We start from the raw sequence: 24,286 nt of genomic DNA, 5'->3' as shown, positions 1-24,286 counted from the left end.
TTCGAGCTGAATATACATGTTACATTGAATAAAAACACAAAAAATGTATCCAGTTTGGTAGAAAAGTAACTTATCTTGCCTTTGATAACATTTATTTGTTATATATTTGTTTTTTGACAACTTTGTCGAATCTATGAATACAGTAATACGAACCCCTTCTTAACATATCATTAAGTCAGGTAAGTGTTTGTCAAAACTTATTATGCAAGGTATTTCTCACAATTTTAATTGAATGATAACCTGTTTTTTTTTTATTTTCTTTGAAAAAAAAAAAAAAGATGGCATCAGGAAAAAGACCAATCTTATTGTTGCTGGAGTAGACCCGGGCTGATTTTAGCTTTTCGGGGTCCCTTTTCCCACGAGTTTGGCTTGCAATACTCTGTATAAACACATGGCTGTGTCGCCTTCCAACCGATCATGCGAGACGTGTACTTGGGAATATTACTGTCATCAATGTTCGGCCTTGTGACTTCTGGTGGGAGCATCCCCTTCTTGTATTCCACCAATTTGCGGACCTCAATCGGAAACTTCTCCTCCTTCTGCTCTTGAAGTTCACGCATTCTATGATACATCTGCAAAGATAAGAGATCATTTTGGTGTCACATATTCAGTTGGAAGTAACGTGGACACTTGTGCATCTTAGTTTTTAAGGACTATATATATATATATATATAATTATAAAACTCAAATGACCTTGTAACAATGTATGTAACCCACTTTCCGGTTTACGACATCCGGTTGCGCATGCGCGCATGACCTGCACACTAAAATATTTCGAAATTATTATTTAACATGGGAAGAGTGGGGTTTAAGATAACTTAAACGTAATACAGAAATGAACGATATAAAAAAAAAAAAAGCAGACAGTATTAACAATTGTTTATTTGGATAATTTAAATGCGAAACAGGAACAAATGAAAACTAGACCCGAAAAGTATATTAATTTAGTCTGAGTTTTTTAAAAGAAATAAAATGCTATTGCTTTTATTTCCCAATGCAAGGGTTAAAAATTAAGCTTGAAGTAAGCATGGCAAAAAATATAAATAAATAAAACTAGACTATACGTAATAAAAAGGGGGTCTCTAATTAAGAGATTATTCTAGAATTAATTCTATCGATTAGAACAAGAAATTAAATTTATCGTTCAAACAAATTATAAGAAAAAAACGGGAAAATATTCTTTTCCCTTTTTAAAATAAAAAAAACAACCCTGCTTTATACATAAAAATCATGCAAAATATAAAGAGTCTTTAAAATGTTCTCTTTTTCTTTCATTTTTTTTTTTTCTTTGAGAGACGCTCTCTCAATCTTCTGGGACCTTCTGGTTCTCATGTTTTTTTCTGTTGTTTTTTTTTTTTTTAATAAAAATGTCCTTCTACAAAGGGAATTCCAAGACGGTCTCTTCTTTTAAGTTCTTTGAACAAAAGGGGGATTTTCCTTCTTGGATATCACATTAGCTGATAATCTGTTCATTTTTTTCTTGTCAGGCTAGCAAATTTAAATACTGTCTCTTACAAAAAAAAGAAAAAAATCTCAACCAACACAGTCAGCTTCTTCCTTTGATTTTTAGACTAATAATTTCCCAGTTGGTAAGACCTTGTTGCCTTGTAATGGAAATGAAATTATGTTGAAAGTTTAGTAACAATCAACTCCAAGCAAATGTCTTCCTCTAAAAGAGAAACCCTCGAAGCATTCTATTTAATGTCAAAACCATTTTTTGATGGAGAACAAAATCAGTGTAGAAGTCAGAGAGGAAACTGTAGGCAGCTTTTCTCGGTAGGCACCCTTTAACTACATGTCGCTCTGGCAATGACGTCACACTGTCATGTTCACTGGCCTCCTTCTATATCTCGGTAGCGGTGGGTTTTTTTTCGTTTTTTTTTTTTACACAGGCATCACCACATTATCAAGGCCAAGACGCCGCTCAAGGATAAGGGTTAAAGAGTGTACAGTAGAAATTGGGCAATATAGTAATCATTAGTAATGAAAATTCGGTAAATTTGTTAACTTATATGGAGCAGCTCATCAAGAACCTATTTACATTAAGACTTGAAGACAACCATATTGTAGTCAGCCAGAAAGCAGGAAAACGGAAGACAATTTCACAGGCGTGCAGTTCTTCTAAGAAAGAAGCTTTTTTCATGGAATCTACGTTTAGGTTTAGGCACAGATAAATAGTGGGGGAAATTATTGATAGTGTTTTCAGTTAGACGAGTGTTTCTTGTGAAAGTTTGGCGAGGGGGTACCATAAATTGAAACTCAGTCGAACACTTGCCATGAAAATAACGATGAAGCAAAGACAAACTCGCAACATCGCTTCTGTGAGATAGAGGTTGCAGGGAAGAGAAAAGGACATCTCCTACGAGCTACGAAGTCTATTTTGAACTCTATCAAGGCAGAAAAAGTCTTTTCTAGCAGCTCCTGCCCAGATGTGGCAACAGTATTCCATCCTTGAACATACCTGGCTCTTATATAGATAGAAAATTGCATCAGCAATGAGATATCTACTGGATCGATAGAAAGATCCCACCATTTTTCCAGCAGCCTTGGCAACAGATTTGATGTACGTGTTCCATTTAAGATCAGGAGTAAAAGTCAAGCCCAGAAGCTTGTCAAAACATGAGGCCTCCTGAAGACAAGAGCCATTCATTTTAATTGATGCCAGATGTGGATCAGAATGTTGATGATGAAAAGATAAAAGCTTGGTTTTAGATGCATTAAAAGTAACCAGCCACTCCTTTCCCCATTGTACCATGTGCTCAAGATCAGAGGAGAGAGAATCAGAGAGAACTTGGTCGTTTACTGTCTTAGATGTGCTACCATAAATGATAGTGTCATCAGTAAAAATGTCTACAAATGATGAAAGGATGTGATTTGGAAGATTATTGATGTAGATCAGGAAGAGATTTGGGCCCAGGATTGACCCCTAAGGGACTCCAGCATTAATACTGTGAGCCTCTGATTTTTGCCCATCACCTACTACTCTTATGAACCTATCAGAAAGAAATGATTTAATAATTGAGAAGACATTTCCAGCTACACCATATCTAGAGATCTTGTAAATAAACCTTTATGCCATACCCTATCAAAGACCTTACAATCTAAAGAAAACCCGGCAAAGAGGCTCTCCCTCACCCACTCACTCCTGTCAGGACTGCTGTAGGGAGGAAAGTGACAGGCGGATAGTAATTGGGCAGATTCTACTGTATCTACCAAAAAGTAAATATGATACAGGGGAACCTATAAATATATTAATTTAATATAAATACATTAATATAATACAAATATATGAATATAATATAAATATATGAATATAATATAAATATATGAATATACTTACTTCATCATTTTCCTTGACGTACTGTTCCCATTGATAAGCCCATGCTTTATTTTTCTTGTTTTCCCATAAGATGCGTTCTCGCCTAAAATGAGAAAAAATATCATCTGAATTTTAGGGGACGTTTCTCCTCCCTGCCACCCATCCTAGACATAGCTTTGTGCTTTCGAAACAGAAAATGAATCAAGGGTGAATGAAAAGTTTGCAGTAAGTATAGGATCAATAGAGTTCAAGTCGTGAAAGGCACTTGCTGTAATATTTATTAATAGCTAGCCTGGGTGCCCAGTGTTGCTCGGGTGTGTTGAGGAAAAAAAAAAGAGAGGATGAAAAAATATGTGATGTCTTTGCCTTTGCGTCCATCGCAAAACTAGAAGTGGCGAATGTCGAAATTATGTCTATCAATCAAAAAGAGGGGATGACTTGCGAAAATATCGGCAAAAAAAAAAAACGACCCGTCCTTGTAGAAAACTGCACATTTGAGGGTGAAGAAATTAATGTTTTTGGCCAATTTTTCGATATTTGTCGTCTGAAATTTCAAGGTTTTAAACGATACTGGTTTCGTCACGTTCCGATACACTTGTCAGAAGTTTTTAGCAGACATACATACCCACAGACGTTTGCTGTTTATAATATAGAAGATGGCGATTTTGTATCTGTCTGTCTGAAAACAAAACTATACCATTACTATGTTATTTGATATCATCTGTATGATTAAGAAACTATGCTACTAATATATCTTTTAATAATGGAGATTGAGTGTCTGTCTGGAACAGAAACTATACTATTGTTATTTTTTAATAATGGAGATTTGGTAGCTTTTCTGTCTGAAGCTGAAAATATATTATTACTATATTTTGATACTTAATTTAGTTTACTATTTCAGACTAATGTAATACCTTTCAATGCTCGGTTAAGGAGGTGGAAGGGGGTAGTGTATTATTTGTTGTGTTTTTATGAAACCATCCTCCCAGGGATTATTTCTTCCTTTGGGGTAATGTAGTATCTGTTCTGTTCTCATGATTCCATTCTCCCAGGCATTATCTCTTTTTAAGAGGAAGAAAGTAGTTCTGTTATCATGATACCCGAAATGATTGAAAGGTGGAGGGGGTAGAGAGAAAGATATAGCGAGAGTTAACTATGTTTTTAAGCATATCACTTAATTTTTTGTTAGAGCATTTTTTTTTTTTTTTTTTACATAGGCATCAACACTTATCAAGGCCCAGAGACCACTCCAGGATAAGGGTTAAGACTGTCATATGGACAATATAGTAATCGTTAGTAATGAAAATTCAGTAAATTTGTTAACTTAAGTGGAACGGCTCATCAAGAACTTGTTTACGTTGAACTTGAAGACAATCAGATTGTAGTCAGTTGGAAAGCAGGAAAACAGAAGACAGTTCCACAGGCGTGCACTTCTAAGAAAGAAGCTTTGTTCATGGAATCTACGTTTAGGTTTAGGCACAGATAAAGTGGAGGGAATTATTGATAGTGTTTTCAGCTAGACGAGTGTTTAAGTTTGGTGAGGGAGGACCATAGAGTGAAGTTCAGTCAGACCCTTGCCATGAAAATAACGATGAAGCAAAAACAAACTTGCAACATCGCTTCTGTGAGATAGAGGTTGCAGGAAAGAGAAAAGGACATCTCCTACGAGCTACGAAGTCTATTTTGAACTCTATCAAGGCAGAAAAAGTCTTTTCTAGCAGCTTCTGCCCAGATGTGGCAACAGTACTCCATCCTTGGACGTACCTGGCTCTTATATAGATAGAGAATTGCATCAGCAGTGAGATATCTACTGGATCAAAAGAAGAATCCCACAATTTTTCCAGCAGCCTTGGCAACAGATTTGATGTACATGTTCCATTTCAGATCAGGAGTAAAGGTCAAGCCCAGAAGCTTGTCAAAACATGAGGCCTCCAAGACGAGAGCCATTCATTTCAATTGATACCAGATGAGGATCAGAGCGTTGATGATGTAAAGATAAAAGCTTGGTTTTAGATGCATTAAAAATAACCAGCACTCCTTTCCCCATTGTACCATGTGCTCAAAATCAGAGGAGAGAGAATCAGAGAGAACTTGGTCGTTTATGGTCTTAGATGTGCTACCACAGATGGTAGTGTCATCAGCATAAATATCTACGAATGATGTAAGGATGTTATTTGGGAGATCATTGATGTAGATCAGAAAGAGAGTTGGGCCCAGGATTGACCCCTAAGGGACTCCAGCATTAATACTGTGAGCCTCTGATTTTTGTCCATCACCTACTACTTTTATGAATAATCTATCAGTGAGAAATGATTTAATAATTGAGAAGACATTTCCAGCTATATCATAGGTAGAGATCTTGTGAAGTAAACATTTATGCCACACCCTATCAAAGGCCTTCGATATGTCAAGAGCAATTGCCCTAGAAAGGTTGCCTCCGTTGAGAGATTTGCTAATCCTATGAGATATAACTGTAAGCACATCTGCTGTAGATCTAACAGAACGAAAGCCATATTGTGTGTCACTAAGAAGGTTATTTTTGCTGAGATGGTTGATTACTTCTCTATTTAACACAGATTTCAGCAACTTATTCATGAAGCACGGTAGACTTATTGGCCTGTACTGAGAGGGAGATGAGCGATCACCTGAATTCTTAAATACAGGGCATACTGATGAGATTTTCCAGGGTGATGGGAAGCAATTCTCCTTAAGACAACGTTTAAACAGATTTGTAAGTATAGGCGCTAGTTCTGGTTGAAGTTTTTTTGAGTACTATAATTGGAATACCGTCAGGGCCGGTTGCTTTACTGGAATCAAGGTTTTTGATTAGCTTGGCAACAACACATACAGATATTTGTATATCACATAGCGTGTTTTCTGATACAGGAGGAAATATTGGGGGTTGGCGGCCTTGGTCGCAAAGGGTAGAATTAGCCGCAAAGTTCTTGGCAAAGTGTTTGGCTTTGTCTGATGCTGACGAGATTACCTCAGGTCCATTGATGATAGTTGTGATAGAGCACACGCTTCTGTTCAGAATTAGTACATATTGTCACATTGAAGCTTCTACCAGGATTAAAAGATATTTTGCTCACCACTCTCTCTCTCTCTCTCTCTCTCTCTCTCTCTCTCTCTCTCTCTCTTTCCCTCTGTAATTCATATCTGACATCATTTTCCTCTAAATATCATAGACTAACTTTTCTCAGGATTCTAGCTTATTGGAGGCAGGGTAAAACGTTTGAACTTTGCTGAGTTCTATGTTTACAGCACATTCTTCCTAATCACAAACACGTACTAGTCAGCATATTTACTAGCAAACTTACCCATCTTTACATCTAACATGTGAGTTCAATGTTTTTTCAAGGAAGAAAATCTAAGGATTTCAATTTAAAAAATGATATATGAATAAAACAGTTTTCAATGCAAAGTAATTCAAGCGAACGTTTAAAAGCAAATGGCCCAAATTGCTACCTGTTTTCTTTCTCTGCTTCATTGTGATTCGCTTGCTTGATCACTTCAAAAAAAGTTAGTTGTCACAGGAACGTGTTAACTAAAAATATTCCAACCAATAGAAATCGCTTCAAATTTCGATTAACAGACAAATGCAAACTTAGAAACTCGTATAAAACATATGACTTAGTGAACTCAAACTAGAGTTCAACTGCCGGTGATACCTGCAGCATGCCTCGATTCTCAGCATCAATAATGCCCATTTTAGAAATATTTAACTTGAGTGCCCCATACTGAAATTCCTACTATATCTCTATCAACACAGCCATATCAAAAGTAAGCACACACATTACACGCACACACACACACACACACACACACACACACACACACACACACACACACACACAAGTTTGCACAAATATAAGTGTAGCAGCAATAGTAACATATATTGCAACTTGAGATTTTGAATATCTGATTTTATAAGATCATTGCTGATTGGTTGTAGCAGTCAACTTCCTCTCTGGCTTGTCCAATCAGAAGCCGTCTCGCAGGCGAGCTGATCACATGACTGAGTTTATAAAGGATTAAACCTATAACAGTTCTCTCTTTTTCTTCCTGGCTCTCGGACTGAGAACATCTCTATGTGGCTCAGACCAATCCTCAACTACTCTCTTGGGACACAACAGAACCCACCCAGGCCTTTTGGCCTGGGAGTCGACACCATCCTGAATGAACATGTTAAAACCACACTCTTCCTGGCTTTTTTATATGTATGTATGGTCTCGACTAAGTACAAGGACATGAAGAATATAGCATGGCTACCGTCAGATCCAGACTTCGATTCCCTTTAGTGATATATTGAATGTTAATGTGTATGTCTCTAATCTTCTATCTACGTCCATAGACATAAACTCTTTCCAATACTAACCCTTTTTCTTACAAGTCATATTAACGAAGATAATCAATGAACTTATTGTTAAATGTTAGAAAGGACTTACTCTTTCTGTTCTATAGAATTGTCTGTAATAGTGAATCATCGAATAAGAAAATAGAAAAAAACAAGTGAAGCATGCATGGTCCCCAGTGAACGAGGCATCAAAAAAATGACTGTTCAGCATTTGCCCTGAAAATAACGATAAAGCAGAGACAGGCTTGCAACGTCTCTTTTGTGAGAAAGAGGTTGCAGGGAAGAGAAAAGGGCATCCCCTACTAGGCTACGAAGTCTATTTTGAACTTTGCAAGGCAGGATAAGATCTTTCTAGCAGCTCCTGCCCAGATGTGGCAAGCGTACTCCATCCTTGGGCGTACTTGGCTCTTATATAGATAGAGAATTGTGTCAGAAGTGAGATATCTACTGGATTGACAGAAGGATCCCACCATTTTTCCAGCGACCTTGGCAACGGATTTGATTTACGTATTCCATTTCAGATCAGAAGTAAAGGTCAAGCCCAGAGGTTTGTCAAAACATGAAGCTTGCCCAAGACAAAAGCCATTCATTTCAATTTATGCCAGACAAGGATCAGAGCATTGATGATGTAAAGATAGAAGCTTGGTTTTAGATACATTAAAAGTAACCAGCAACATCTTTCCTCATTGTACCATGAGCTCAAGATCAGAGGAGAGAGCATCAGAGAGAACTTGGTTGTTTACGGCCTTTGATGTGCAACCATAGATGGTAGTGTAGTCAGCATAAATGTCTACGAATGATCTAGAGATGTGATTTGGAAGATCATCGATGTAGATCAGGAAGAGAGTTATCTCCCTCTTTCTACATAGTATTAATGCTACAACAACCATCAAAAATTTCCCCACTCTCTATCTGTGCCTAAATCTAAATGCAGATTCCATGAACAAACCTTCTACAATAGAACTACCTGCACGTGGAACACTGTTCCATTTGCTTGCTTTCCAGCTGATTACGATATGGTAGTGTTGTAAACGTTAGGGGTTTCATAGTCGGTTGAATCACTGAAACTAGAAATGCTCGCAAACATAAATACTTAACAAACGCAGATAGTTCGCAAATACATGAATACACATTTTATTACAAATTGACAAACATGAAAATCATGTAACATCACAATACAGAACAACAATAATTTGATACTCACTTAGAAGTGAGTTGCTTTCAAGTCCAATGTAGACAAGTTCTTGTTGAACCGTCCCCTTAAATAATTCAAATTCTACCCAATGTACACCATTAACAATTACTAAACTACCGCCTTACATTCGTTAACCCTGATCCTCGAGTGGCCTCTGGGCCTTGATAAGTGGTGACTCCCTTGTAAAAAAAAGAAGAAAAAAAAAGAAAATTTATAAATACTCTTAAAAATGTAGATTTTATAAGGGATAAGTAATCCCTTCCCTTCTAGATTTTATAGGGAAAATGTTTGTCCATTCCCCTATAAGACGTAGATATTGTAGGGAAGGGGATGCACCTTTCTGCTTCATAAATCTAGATTTTATAGTACGGGAATGTTTTCGTATACCTTCTTAACTGAAAAAAAAAAAAAAAAAAAAGGAAAGGAAATAAATTCAAGAAAGTTATTTCAATAATTTCAACTCACCACACTTCTTCCGAACTTTTAATAATTTTAATACCAAGCATGGCTCTTTTTTTTCTTTTTCTTTTTTTTTTTTTGTTTTTGTTGGATTTAATAAATACAAAATTAAAAATATAACTTCCAATTTGAGTTTTTAAATGACAAGGAAAAGTGTTTTCAAAAACGATGCCAACATTCTAAATGCGAAAATCATTTAATTTAATGTGATGTTGTTGATTCAACTGTATTATAGAGGCGTTGAAATATCTCGCCTAATAGTATTTATCCTCTCTCTTTCTTTCTCTTTCTCTCTTTCACTTTCTTCCTATTTCTCTCATTCTCTTTTAATTATATACATCATTTCCCTCCCTCCACGACTTTTCATATCACTCGCAATCTAATTACGTCATTTGCCTTTTTGTAACGTCATCCATTGTGCACAATGCTAAGATAACAAGACAATAAAGTTAATTTTGTGATGTCATCCATTTTCAAATATAAATATATATATTTCTTTCTGGATAATCATCCCCTTCCTTTATCTCTCTCTCTCTCTCTTTCTCTCTCTCTCTCTCTCTCTCTCTCTCTCTCTCTCTATATATATATATATATATATATATATATATATATATATATATATATATATATACTAGCAAAAGTACCCGTCGTTGACTGGGTTCAAAAAAAGCCTACAGAAAATGGACTTTTTTTTTTTTTTTTTTTTTACATAGGCATCACCACATTATCAAGGCCCAGAGGCCACTCAAGGATAAGGGTTAAAGAGTGTACAGTAGAAATTGGACAATATAGTAATCATTAGTAATGAAAATTTGGTAAATTTGATAACTTATATGGAACGGCTCATCAAGAACTTATTTACTTTAGACGTGAACACAACCATATTGTAGTCAGCCGGAAAGCAGGAAAACGGAAGACAATTCCACAGGCGTGCAGTTCTAAGAAAGAAGCTTTGTTCATGGAATCTACGATTAGGTTTAGGCACAGATAAAGAGTGGGGGAAATTATTGATAGTGTTTACAGCTAGACGAGTTTTTCTTGTGAAAGTTTGGCGAGGGGGGACCATAGATTGAAGCTCAGTCGAACACTTTCCATGAAAATAACGATACATCAGATACAAACTCGCAACATCTCTTCTGTGAGATAGAGGTTGCAAGGAGGAGAAAAGGACATCTCCTACGAGGCTACGAAGTCTATTTTGAACTCTTTCCAGGCAGGACAAGTCCTTTCTAGCAGCTCCTGCCCAGATGTGGCAACAGTATTCCATCCTTGGACGTACCTGGCTCTTATATAGATAGAGAATAGCATCAGCAGTGAGATATTTACCGGATCGATAGAAAGATCCCACCATTTTTCCAGCGGCCTTGGCAACAGATTTGATGTACGTGTTCCATTTAAGATCAGGAGTAATGGTCAAGCCCAGAAGCTTGTCAAAACTTGAGGCCTCCTGAAGACGAGAGCCATTCATTTCAATTGATGCCAAATGTGGATTAGAATGTTGATGATGTAAAGAGAGAAGCTTGGTTTTAGATGCATTAAAAGTAACTAGCCACTCCTTTCCCCATTGTACTACGTGCTCAAGATCAGAGGAGAGAGAATTGGAGAGAACTTGGTCGTTTACTGTCCTAGATGTGCTACCATAAATGGTAGTGTTGTCAGCATAAATGTCTACAAATGATGTAAGGATGTGATTTGGAAGATCATTAATGTAGATCAGGAAAAGAGTTGGGCCCAGGATGGACCCCTGAGGGACACCGGCATTAATACTGTGAGCTTCTGATTTTTGCCCCTCAACTACTACTCTTATGAACCTATCAGAAAGAAATGATTTAATAATTGAGAAGACTTTTCCAGCTATACCATAGCTAGCGATCTTATGAAGTAAACCTTTATGCCACACCCTATCAAAGGCCTTAGATATGTCAAGAGCAATTGCCCTAGAAAGATTGCCATCGTCGAGAGATTTGCTAATCCTATGCGATATAACTGTAAGCACATCTGCTGTAGATTTAGCAGAACGGAAACCATATTGAGTGTCACTAAGAAGGTTATTTTTGCTGAGATGGTTGATTACTTCAGTATTTAACACAGATTCTAGCAACTTACTCATGACGCACAGGAGACTTATTGGCCTGTACTGAGAGGGGGATGAGCAATCACCTGAATTCTTAAATACAGGGCATACTGATGAGATTTTCCAGGGAGATGGGAAACTAATCTCCTTAAGACAACGTTTAAACAGTTTTGTAAGTATGGGCGCTAGTTCAGGTTGAAGTTTTTTGATTACTATAATTGGAATACCGTCAGGGCCAGTTGCTTTACTGGAATCAAGGTTTTTGATTAGCTTGGCAACATCACGTACAGATATACGTAGCGTGTTTTCTGATACAGGAGGAAATATTGGGGGTTGGCGGCCTTGGTCGCAAAGGGTAGAATTAGCTGCAAAGTTCTTGACAAAGAGTTTGGCTTTGTCTGATGCTGACGAGATTACCTCAGGTCCATTGATAATAGTTGGGATGGAGCACACGCTTCTGTTCAGGATTCTGTTTGCTATTTGCCAAAACTGGTGGGAACCAAGCCGCTGCTCAGCTACTTTGGACTTAACAGATTGAGCATACAACTCTCTTGCGTTCCTTATTACTTTCTTACAATGGTTGCTGGCAGACCTGAAAACGGCTTTAGTTTCCATACATCTATTACGTTTGAAGCAGTGGAAAAAGTGATTTCTGTGCGCAATGGCAGCAGCACATTCTGGAGAGAACCATGGCTGGCTGTTAGGTTTTTGCTGAAACTTTTTAGAGGGTATGAAATGGTCAATACCTACAATTAACCATTCAGTCAGGTCTAATACTATAGAGGACACATCCTTTTTAAACATTGAATGCAGAGGTAGATCAGATATAAATGTACGGAAGCTATCCCAGTCAGCCTTAGTGTATCGATATACTGTACGATGGAGAGGTACGTCTGGGGACTTATTACATTTCATTTTTATCTTAATTGATACAACAGAGTGGTCGGAAGATCCAAGAGGCGACAGAACAGAAACTGAACATAGTTCAGGGCAAGTTGTGAGAAAAAGGTCTAGTAGGCTCGCATACTGGCCGTCATTGTCGGGCACACGGGTGGGTTCCTGAACAATCTGAGTGAGGTCATAGGCAATGGAGAAATCATGACAGAACCTCCCCTCATCATCGGTCTTGTTTGAGTGGGTCAACCATTCGACGTTGTGAACATTTAAGTCTCCACATACGTGAATGTTAGCTGAAGGATAAGCAGATAGAACTTGGTCAATTTTCTCAGATATGCTTTGAAAGATAGTAACTCCGCTGTTGTGGGGGCGATAGAGAGTAAATATAAATGCAGTAGTGTGAGCTAAAGCAACCCGGAAGCACATATAGGGTAAGTTAGGATCTTCCCTGGAGATGTCCCTCCCACATGGAAAGCTATCTTTAATATAGGCACATATTCCATGCCCATGGCGATCTTGGGGGTCAGATTTAGAAGTTAAGTTAGAGTATCCTGTAATTGCAAACTCTTCTAGGGAAATAGCCTGTCCAATGCCAGTTTCACTTAAAAATAAAAGGTCTGGTTTAGTCTCCTGTAATTGGGTTTCAACCTCTGGAAGGTTAGAATGAAGACCCCTGATGTTGGAGGAGACATGGTAGTAGGGGTCTACGTTGGAAGTTGGAGAACCGGGTTTAATCGTGTATTTTTTCTTGAAACTTGTCATGATGAAATTTTGGAATTTGTGGACAAGGTCGTATGATTTACTTAGAGCAGGACAGAGAGGGGAAACTAAGAGAGAAAAAGAAACGAAGAATTTATGATAGGTTATGAAAAGGAAGGGTTGTAATGAGATAGCTTCGAATTTGGGGGTATCAAAACCAAAGCAAAATATGATGAAAGTAAAAATAAAATAGATAACCCCCATAATTTATTATACCATACCTGTTCACACTGAAACACTTATCACAATATTCTGTGGATCTATATTAAAAAACCTTGTTAAACTTTGTGACATATTTCCATTCTATGGAGGTCATGCGCGAACGAACACCCCATAATTTTTATTATGCCATATTTCTTCAAACTAAAACATAATTATTAAAGTATACTTACGCAGATAGATATGAAAAGTCTTTATTAAAGTTTGTGCCTATTTCCATTCTATGGAGGCCAGGCGCAAACACAGACCCCCAATTTTATTATACCATCCCTATTTAAGTTAAAACATACTTATCAAAGTATTCTTATGTACATCTATATCAAAAACACTTGTAAACGTTTTTTTTTAATTTTTAAATTTTTTATTTCCATACTTTGTGGACCAGGCGCGAACGCAGACCCCACAATTTTAATGAACCACTGTTCTGCCAGATCAAACACACCCATTCCTGTGTCTCGATACATCTTCTATCATTATATGTAATCAGTTTTTTTAAATAGTCAACCATATAGGAGCCTATTCGTTACCAGACACACGCACACACAGACATTCAGCTTTATATTATAGATATCTATATGGTTGACTATTTTAAAAAACTGATTACATGTAATGATAGAAGATGTATCGAGACACAGAAATGGGTATGTTTGATCTGGCAGAACAGTGTAGGTTGTTTTTGAACCCAGTCAACGACGGGCACTTTTGCTAGTATATATATATATATATATATATATAGATAGATAGATAGATAGATAGATAGAGAGAGAGAGAGAGAGAGAGAGAGAGAGAGAGAGAGAGAGAGACGACGACGACGAAACACGTGTCAGTAGATAATTATATTTTAAAAATAAAAATAATATATATACCGCTCCCTATGTGGGGGTACCAAATTGGTTAAAGGGAAAATTATTCCCAACTCGTATTTAGGTAAATATGCACTTTCGTAAATAATTGAATTCATTCAAAACATACCGCTGAAACCAAAACAAACAACATATATATATATGTATATATATCCTTCCCCTCCTCTCTCTTTTCCCCTCTCTCTCCTCCTTTCACTATCTCTTTTATTTATCCCCGTTAGTGATATATGTAGTGTTAATGTGTATGGACAATGGACATCCTTTAGTCCTCACATTTCATGAGCAATATGTCTGACAAACGGGGATGGGGTGGGGGGGGATTGTTGTTTTCTGGAATCTATCCATCTTACACGTATAGTTGGCTACTTTTTCATTGTCCTCATTTTACACTACTGTTTCTGATGTTGGAACCATTGGTCCGTCACTTGGATTCCAAAGCACAAACTCCAATGCAGATTTGCACATACTTTGTCATGGCGATGTTTGTACCCTTTTTGATCAAGTGTAGAACACGCACTTCCAGTGTGCGACACTGCTTCAAGAGTCACATCACACAGCCTGTACTTATCAGAACAGTTCTTTTCAAAGATGTTTCTATTGATTGCATTAGTATTTAATGCCTGCTCCTGAGCAGAAAATATAAGATCTTTTGTCTCACTTTTCAAGTCACCTTTAGACAGAAAATATCCACATGTCCTGACATTTTAGTGCCTTAGTATATCGCACAGGTCATCAAAGATCTATCCTTGAAAACAATCTGTGGTGTTCCCTGAAAGCTGAGTGACAGCAAGTCTCCCCAGGTTTCCAGTACTCTCCACCTCTTTTGATAACATTTGCAAATAAATTTGCATTATCACAACAGCTGCTTGCCATTGATTTCTATTGGCAGCGACTATTGGTCTTCACTAGAATTTGAGTGGCAATAAGCCCCCCCCCCCCAAAGTCCTAGTTCCGTTCGCACTTATCCAGCAGAGGTCTGGTCAGTTCCTCGGTCTTTTCTTCCTCCTTGACTCTACTTGGATATTTGGTTTCACTCTTTTTTGGGGGGGGGGGGGCAGTGATGTGGTGATGGGGGTGGGGGTTAGAGAACATATAGATATGCAGCTTCCATGTAGTGTTTCATGTTTTGCCTTTGCAGCAGTTTGTCTGACCCGCACTTGTTGCTCCTGTGTGTTAGTTTCCACATTCAAGGGTTTTACTTAATATTTAAACTGTTTTCAATTATTGTTGTTCGTTGTATTTTTCCAGTCAATTCTTTGATTCCGATTTCTCCCATTCTTTTTTTCAAAGTATATATATCCAAAATATATCCAAAATATAACGCTTTCAAATAGTAGAGTATTAACTAACGTCACAATCATCCACCAATTTAGGTGAAAAAGTATGAATTTATCAAAATTTCTCTATCCTTTCCGGGTTGTTGTAGTTGCTGTGGCAATTATCAGCAAATGGATGTTTTCGGAGAGCATTGGGAAAGATCAATCTGTATGATAAATGGAATATGCATTGCTTTATTTGTGTCAGAAATGTATCTGTTTTCAGATAAAGTCGATGAGAAACAAATAGCCTGCACAAAAATAAAAGGATTGAATAAAGAGGTGGGGTAAAAGAATAAAGTAGAAAGAGGTCTTGCTTAAAAATGAAGAAAAGATTTTATTTACAAAATAAGGTTACAAATTATTCCCTTTGCAGGCATTCAAAAGCATAAAAACGCCAAGTAAAAAAAAAAAAAACTCTTTCATCAAAATAAACTGGTTCATAAATTATAAACATCTCTTCAACAGACGACTACCATTAATATGTAAAAATTAGGAACGAGTACTTCTAAATACTCATACTCATAATAAATCGAACAAACTGAATGGAATGTACTCACAAGTTCGTAAATAATGTACAGTCATTTGTCTTTTTTTAAACTATCAGTTTAAAGGCTCACAAATTATTTTTAAAATTTTCCTCAAAAACGCACGTATCGCCACTGTGTATATAAAGTTGTAAGGAAGAGTTTGCCTCGTTTCCTTCTTACAGGATTATTCTTCCAAAAGGAAAGGTTCAGGAATCGTTGTTCGTAGCAGGCAATGAAGCACACGCCCACTCTCCTGGTCAGTAGGATTCAAAAAGAAAGATTTTCGTACTGAATTCTATGACATCAGTGCAAAGGAGCTAGCATTGCTTTTTATTCAAAATTAATGGTAGTTTTGTACGAATATTAAAAGGTATGAAACTAAGTTCAATAAAAAACTAATAAAAGTATAAAATACAACAAATATAATGTATGAGCCAGAAAAAAAAAAACAAAATACAAAAATATACATGGGAGTAACTTAATTGTTAATACAAAAAATTCTAATAGTGGAAAACCATAAGAGATTTATAGGTGCTTCTTTATTATTAAAGATAAATTCAAAAGTCGAAAAAAAAAAAAAAAAATTTCATTAAAAGACAAAAATCTTCCATTTGCAATAACAGACAAAAAACTTTCCACTCAAAGCAAAGTAAGACAACAACAGAAAGAGAAAAAGTTCTTCCACTTATAAATAACAGGCAAGAAATATTTCGCCTTAATTTTAAAAAAAAACGTTATTTTTAACAGAAGATACAAACAAGGTATTTAATTCAATTCTTTTTAACTCTCCATGTATGGATATTCTTTTTTTTTCCATGATCGGCCTGTAAGGTTTTGAAGGGTTTAGTATAAGAACAGAACAAAAAGAGAAATATGAAATACGACAGGATTTATTGACTCACTCCGCGTGGGGCTCGATTACATTACATTTTTTTGTCTCTCGTTCCAAAAGAGTTCAGTAAGAGGAAAGAGGGTTAAGAGTCCAAGAGAGGTAATTCCGATTATTCCACATCCCCCTTGAAAGTTTCTCTGGTGGTTGAACTTTTCTACCACTCTTTGTATATTTTACTTTGGGACTTTCCGAGTTAAAGGATTGGATATCCTCGTGTACAGTTGACTGCACATCTGGCTGGTTAGTTTGTCTCATTAAATTATTGTAGCTGAACTCAGGAATGTCTCTGGATGCATTTGGTAAGGCAGACAATTCTGTCGGTGCAGCTATTTGAGGAAAATCGATGTGCTCATTTCTTTTTCAAAGATGGTTTCTGTTTCTACGAAACAATCCTGAGTCCGTTTCAACCAGGACTGATCTTGGAGTAACAGTATCTACCACTTTGGCTGGGCTCGTTTTGGGTGTTTTCACCCAAACTGCCTGTCCTTGGGTAACAGGGGGTTGTTCTCTAGTTCTATGACGTTTATCAAAATACAACTTTTGTTTCATTTTGACCCGAGCGTCTGCTTCTTTGAATTTTTCGACACTTTGTTGAAAATTTTCATTTTGGTGAGGAAGTGCTGGAATGCGAGTCCTGAGTTTCCTATTCATCAACAATTCTGCTTTGGCCATGCTGTAGTGGAGTAGTACGGTAATTAAGTAAAGCAATGTAAGGATCCTTTGACTTTTTAAAAAGATTTTTGACTGTCTGACCAGTACGTTCTGCTTCGCCATTGCCTTGAGGATGGTATGGGCTGCTGGTAAGGTGAATAAAACCATAGATTTTTGCAAACTCCAGGAAATGTTTAGATATAAATTGAGGGCCATTGTCACTTATTATCATTTCATGTATACCGTACTTAGCAAATATTGATTTGCAGTGGTTTACAATACAATTTGCATTGGTATTTTCAAGATGTGATATTTCTATCCATCTTGAATAATAGTCTATAACTATGAGGTATTTGTGGCCATTCAATTCAAATAAATCCATCGCAACTTTTTGCCAAGGGTAGTCTGGCAACTTGGTTGGTTGTAGCGGTTCTGATGGATATCTTCTTTCTCTTTCACAAATACTACATTTTTCTATTTTCTCCCCTATTTGCTTTGAAAGTCCTGGCCACCAAACATTACTCCGTGGCAATGCTCTATATTTCACTATAGCTTGGTGTCCCTCATGAAGACGATCCAAGATGTCTTTTTGAAGATCCGCAGGGATGATTAGTCGATTCTGATACAGTAAAAGTCCTTGGCAGACTGTTAGGTCCTGCCTTATAAACTAGTAGGGTCTTAGCTGAGGGTCTTGTATAGCGGTTTCGGGCCAATGGTCCATTTTATAGTTCATGACTGCAGATTTTGTCAGAGTTTTGTTTCACCCTTATTTCTTCCAATCTCCTGTCGGTAACAGAGATGTTTTGTATAATTGAACGGACGAACATGTCTGTCTCTGTCTCCTGCTCAAATTCATGTTTGGTTGGTAGGCTGTTTGGAGCTCTAGATAGAGTGTCTGCTGTAATGAGATTTTTCCCAGTGGTATGCATGATTTCATAGGTGAATCTCATTAAGCGCATATGGAAACGCTGTATTCTTGGGGTTAGTTCATCAAGCTGTTTTGTTTTTAATAATGCCAATAATGGCTTGTGATCCATTTCAATTATGAACTTATTCAGCCCAATCAAAAAGTCGGCAAATTTTTTTCAACACCAAGTGACAAGGGCTTCTTTCTTAACTTGAGCATATCTCCGTTCTGTTTCAGTAAATGCTCTCGAGGCATAAAATACAGGTCTCCAGTCATTCCCTTGTTTCTGGAGCAGTACTCCTCCCAAGCTATAGGAAGATGCATCAGCCGAAATTTTGTTGGCTTATCAGCACTATAATGGAGCAGTACCGGTGCAGAACTCAGATTTTTCTTTAGTGTTTTAAATGCAGTTTCCTGAGGCTCATCCCCAAATCCATGCATTGTCTTTCCTCAGGAGATCTCTGAGTGGTTTTGTGGTCTCTGCTAAATTTTCAGCAAATTTACCAACATGATTTGCCATACCTAGCAGTCGTCGCAGTTCAGACACGTTTTGTGGTCTGGTCATGTTCATGATTGCGTTAATCTTCTCTGGGTCTATTTGGATACCTTCTTCTGAAATGAGTTGCCCAATAAATTTAATTTTGCTAACAGAGAATACACATTTATCATTTAATGTTATTCCTGCTGCCTCCATTCTCTCTAGCACTATTTTTAAACGCTGGTCATGTTCCTGTTGGCTTCTCCCACTGACAAAAACATCATCTATGTCACAGATGACTCCTGGTATCCCTGACAAAATGTGTGTCATTTCGCGGTGAAAAATTTCAGAGCCTGAACTTATTCCAAATATATATAGCAATATCTTCCAAATGGCGTAATAAAAGTGGTAAGCTTCTGAGAATCTTCATGCAACATAATTTGATGGAATCCGCTGTTGCAATCCAGTTTACTAAATATCTTGGCTCCATCAAGTTGAGCTAATAACTGGTCTGAAGAAGGTAGTGGGAAATGTTCACGCTTCACACTTTCATTAAGTTTAGTGAAGTCAATACAAAGTCTGATTTTACTATCCTTCTTTGGAACTGCTACAATAGGAGCATCCCAATCAGTAGGCATTTCGATTAGGCGGATGATATCTTCACTTTCTAATCTTTTAAGCTCATCCTGGACTTTTTGTTTCATAGGAAGTGCTAGTCGTCTGGGAGTTGTAATTGAAAAAGGTTGAGCATTCTTATCCAAATGTATTTTATAAACATGCTTCAGTTTTCCTAGTCCCATAAATACTTTTGAAAAGTTTTTTTGTATTGGTGATCTCTGCCTTCTATAGAGTTGATCTTGCTCAACAAGTTCAAAGCTTTAATTGCTGGTCTACCCAACAATGGTTCCATCAAGTCCTTAACGATGTACAACTCTTGCGGCGAATTTTTTTCTCTATAACAAAGTGTAGCATCTACTTTTTCAATCACCTTTATCTTGTTCTGACCTGGTCCATATAGTCTTTTATCCGTCTGCTTTATTATAGGAGAATTTTTCCTAAAGAACCGGTCCGGCACTACAGTAACATCAGCGCCTGTGTCAAACCTGAAGTTGACTGTTCTGCTGTTCTTCGTGGTGGTGACCTTTATATTGGCTTGCCAGTCAATTTTTCCTTCCTCTTCACCGTTTTTAATGTTTCCCAATGAGATCGACCCTAGGAAGTCATTTTCTTCTTTTGCAACTCCCCTTACCGACTTTGTTCTACATTCCGATGCATAATGTCCTAGTTTTTTACATTTATTACATGTTGCATGCATCGCTGGACAGTCATCTCTGCCGTGTGAGGTAAAATATCCACTGTGTATGCACTTTCTTTTAGTCATTTTATTATTGTACTGAAAATTCTTTTTTCTAAATACACGGTTTATTTGTGTATCTGGTTCTGCTGAGGATATAGCTTGTGACTGTTGCTTTGAGGTTTCATGTGCTCTACCCATTTGCAGGCATTTATCTAGAGTTAAAGTTTTATCGGCTAAAAATTTTTCCTTTAAATATCATCCTTCACCCCAACAACAACTTGATCCCTAATTAATCTGTTCGTTAATTGTCCAAAATTGCAACTTTTTGCAAGCTGGCGTAGAACCACTATATAGGTTTCTATATTTTCTTCCGGTTCCTGCTTTCGAAGGTGAAATTTGTATGACTCATACGCTTCATGTGTTTCTCCAACAAAGAAGTCCTCAAATTTTTGCAAGACTTTTTGAAGATTATTTCGATCCTCCTCTGAATTAAAATGTAACCCTTCAAAAATATCGAAACATTCCTCACCGATTATAGAAAGGAAAACAGAAGTCTGATATACTGAATCAACCTCGTTTGACAATCGACTGGCCATAGAATAATTAAAAAAATTTTGTTTAAATTTCCTCCAATTGTTCATAACATTTCCTGACAGAGACATTTTTGCCAGCGGCGGTATATTGGTGTCGAAATTTCTTTGAGCCATTATTTTATTTTATTTTTTTAATTTATTTTTTTTTGTAAAAATAAAACAAACTTACTACTTTTCGGATGTCCGGGTTTGTTTGCTGTTTTGATGTCTTTCTTTTTTTCTTTTATATATAAAATTCTTTTTTTTTTCTCGATCTAGCTTCTGACTCCATGTAAGGTTTTGAAGGGTTTAATATAAGAACAGAACAAAAAGAGAAATATGAAATACGACAGGATTTATTGACTCACTCTTACAGCCCGCGTGGGGCTCGATTACGTTACATTCTTTTTCTCTCATTCCAAAAGAGTTCAATAAGAGGAAAGAGGGTTAACAGTCCAAGGGAGGTAATTCCGATTATTCCACACGGCCAATCGTTATTTTGAACTGTTTCCTTTCAGAACTTGCATAAAGTGTTTACTGTTTATCTACGATGTCTTGCAAGTATATTCCCTTAATGGGATTGGGAAACCCCAAATCCGGCAGAAACTTTAAAACTTTTTAAACAACGTTTGGAACTGTATTTTATTCTTAAAGTAAAAACAGAACAGTAAATAAACTACATTCTATTGCAAATTGGTAACAAGGGATTAAAGATGTAGTCGTTGATGAAAGAAGAAAAACGCTATCCTGAAATTATTTTTAAGAGGCTCATAAAACAGCTTGAAGCAAAAGAAAATTTCAGAGTGTATCGGTTAAAACTAATGTTTTATAAACAGAAACAAGAAACATCGTTAATTGATTTTATAAACAGATGTAGACATCTTACACAGAAATGTTTGTTATTTGATTCTAAACAACAACAGTGAATAATTGCACTCCAATCCCAGATTTTCAAAAAAAAGTTAAGAAAAAACAATGTCTTAATGCTGGAAGAAAGTATTCATATCAGCAAAACATATGAAGCTTCTACTATGCCTTTAAAATAACTTAGGTTCATGCTGAAGAATAACGAGAACAGAAGCGTTACTATTTGTGGGCATGAAAGTGAGACTAACCTTAGCTCTCGGCATAAGCGGGTTTGTTTGTATCTGGCATGCAGGGCAGTAATTGATCTGAAGGACAAAAAGCAACATCATTACGGTGAGTTGGTCTTATAGGAAATGCAGTCTTGTAGCTGTGAAGATTTGTGAGAGGTGAACTTGGCCATATGCAAATTGGTTGGTGACATAAAGGTAACAGCGAAAGACTACTTGTCAGATGGTGTGTAGCGAACTAGGAGGCATTTTTGTTACTGAGTGCAAAGATCAGTGGAGTTTTGAGGCGATTGTTTCTGTGACGAACTAACAAATGTGTGAGGAGTAGTTTTTCCTTCTTCATCTTTCTTTACAGAAGCCTGTGTCCTTCTTACCGAGAACTGAGACTTTTCGTATCTAATATAAAGTGATTCCATCAAACCGTCCAGCAACTGAATTGTTTTGAGCAACCTGTCTTGGAGCTGAGGAGTTTCTCTCTTCCGGAGATGGGTGGTGCTGGGCCAACCTGTTCCCTTCCTGGTTTTATGTACACTATTCAAGCTATAAAAATGCCAAAATGTTCTAAGAACTTTAGTAACTGCCTCAATTGTGGTAGAAGCCATGAATTTCGCCTTGAAGTCTGCCCACAGCATTTGGGTCAAGATGCAACACATGGGAAAGCTAACCACTGGGCAACAGTTTGTTTATCAAGCAAACCAAAACCACAACAAAGGTCAATGTCACAAAATAGTGGCCATAAAAATCTAAGCCAGAACATCAACTACAATATCAGAGAAACCAGTCTGAGAAAAGCCAATGTATCCAAACTGATGCAGTATATAACAGGATTAGACAAACAACTCGAAAGTCGAATATTCAATTGCATAAAAACGTTCCCTATTATTTAAAGAGGTTGAGATTTTGTGTTATGGATACATAAAATTGACAAATAAAAGTGGACTCCACAAGCTGCGATTGAAAATTGGTATAGGAGCCCAAGGAAACACATTACCAGTTTTTACATACCGTAGAATGTTTCCAGAGCGATTAAACAGTGACAGTTTTTCAAAGATTAAAAAAAAAAAAAATGAAGACAAGAAACTGATATTATACAATGGCACTTCAATAAAATGTTATGGTAACATCAACATACCATGCAAATACAATGAATCAGACTAGTGCAACAGCATTTTTTATATTGTGCAAAGGCCAGCAGTTCTAGGACTACCTTCACTAGAACAGTTCGAACTAATTACCCTTCAATGCACAATTAAAAAAAGAAGATGCACACCAAACTCTTGCAGTAAAACTAATCAGTACAATAAAAGACCTGATGCAGATGGATCCAGACTTGTTTGATAAAATTGGTTCCGTGCTAGGGGTCTGTGAGTCTATCAGCCAACAAAAGCATACGACCTCATATTGTTGCATGTAGAAAAATGCCAACTGCTCTAAAAGACAATTTAAAATAGAAACTTGAAAACATGATCAAGAAATGTTCAATATGCCAGGAAAACTTCCAAACACAAACAAAAGAAATTTTGCAGCCACCTAACATCCCCAGCAGGGCACAGGAAGTTGTAGGTACTGATTTGTTTTACTGTAATGATAACAAATACCTAAAAACTGCTGATTACTACAGAAATTTTCAATTATAGAGAAAACGATTAGCCTGAATACAAGTAATATGGTCATCTCAGCAAAGAAAGAAATTTTCTCTGAACATGGTATTCCTACTAGAGTGGTTAGTGAAAATGGACCACAATATTTCAATGAAGATATCTCACTGCTGATGCAATTCTCTATCGATATAAAAGCCAAGTACGCCCAAGGATGGAGTACTGCTGCCACATCTGGGCAGGAGCTGCTAAAAACAGCCTATCTTGCCTTGACAGAGTACAAAATAAACTTCGCGGCTTAGTGGGGGATGCCCTGTTCTCTTCCCTGCAACCTCTCTCCCACAGAAGAGTCGCTGCGAGCGTGTCTTTGTTTTATCGTTATTTCCATGGCAAGTGCTCGTCTGAGCTCCAATCTCTGGTTCACCCTTGCCAATCTTTCATGAAAAACACCCATCTAGCTGAAACCACTGTCAATAATTTTCCCCATTCTTTATCTGTGCCTAAATCAAAACGTAGATTCCATGAACAAAGCTTCTTTCTTAGAAGTGCACGCCTGTGGAACTCTCTTCCGTTTGCCTGTTCCCCACCTGATTACAACTTGGATGTCTTCAAGTCCAACATAAGCAAATTCCTGATAAATCGCCCCCTAAAGTAAGACACTTTATCAAATCTCCATTACTAACGATTACTATGATATTATCCCATTGATTACTGTACACGCAATGACCCTTATCCCAAAGTGGCTTCCAGGCCTTGATAAGTGGTGACTACCATGAAAAAAAAAAAAGAAGCATTCAAAGAATTTGGTC

The 24,286-nt window shown here is 37.0% G+C and overlaps 1 protein-coding gene across 1 annotated transcript; it reads right to left on the bottom strand.

The window, feature by feature from the left end:
• Positions 1-210: 210 nt before the first annotated feature.
• On the bottom strand, positions 211-9,696 carry LOC145260220 (uncharacterized). Its single transcript, XM_080118046.1, has 3 exons — positions 9,337-9,696; positions 3,341-3,422; positions 211-572 (listed from the first exon to the last, which is right to left on the bottom strand). Exons 1-3 carry the CDS (start codon positions 9,375-9,377, stop codon positions 303-305), a joined length of 393 nt encoding a protein of 130 aa, XP_079974172.1. The 5' UTR covers positions 9,378-9,696; the 3' UTR covers positions 211-302.
• Positions 9,697-24,286: the final 14,590 nt, after the last annotated feature.

Source organism: Euprymna scolopes, chromosome 36, assembly GCF_053919585.1.
Source record: "Euprymna scolopes isolate OS-2025 chromosome 36, ASM5391958v1, whole genome shotgun sequence".
Taxonomy (NCBI): Eukaryota; Metazoa; Mollusca; class Cephalopoda; order Sepiida; family Sepiolidae; genus Euprymna; species Euprymna scolopes.
This window is presented reverse-complemented; position numbering and strand designations above follow the sequence as displayed.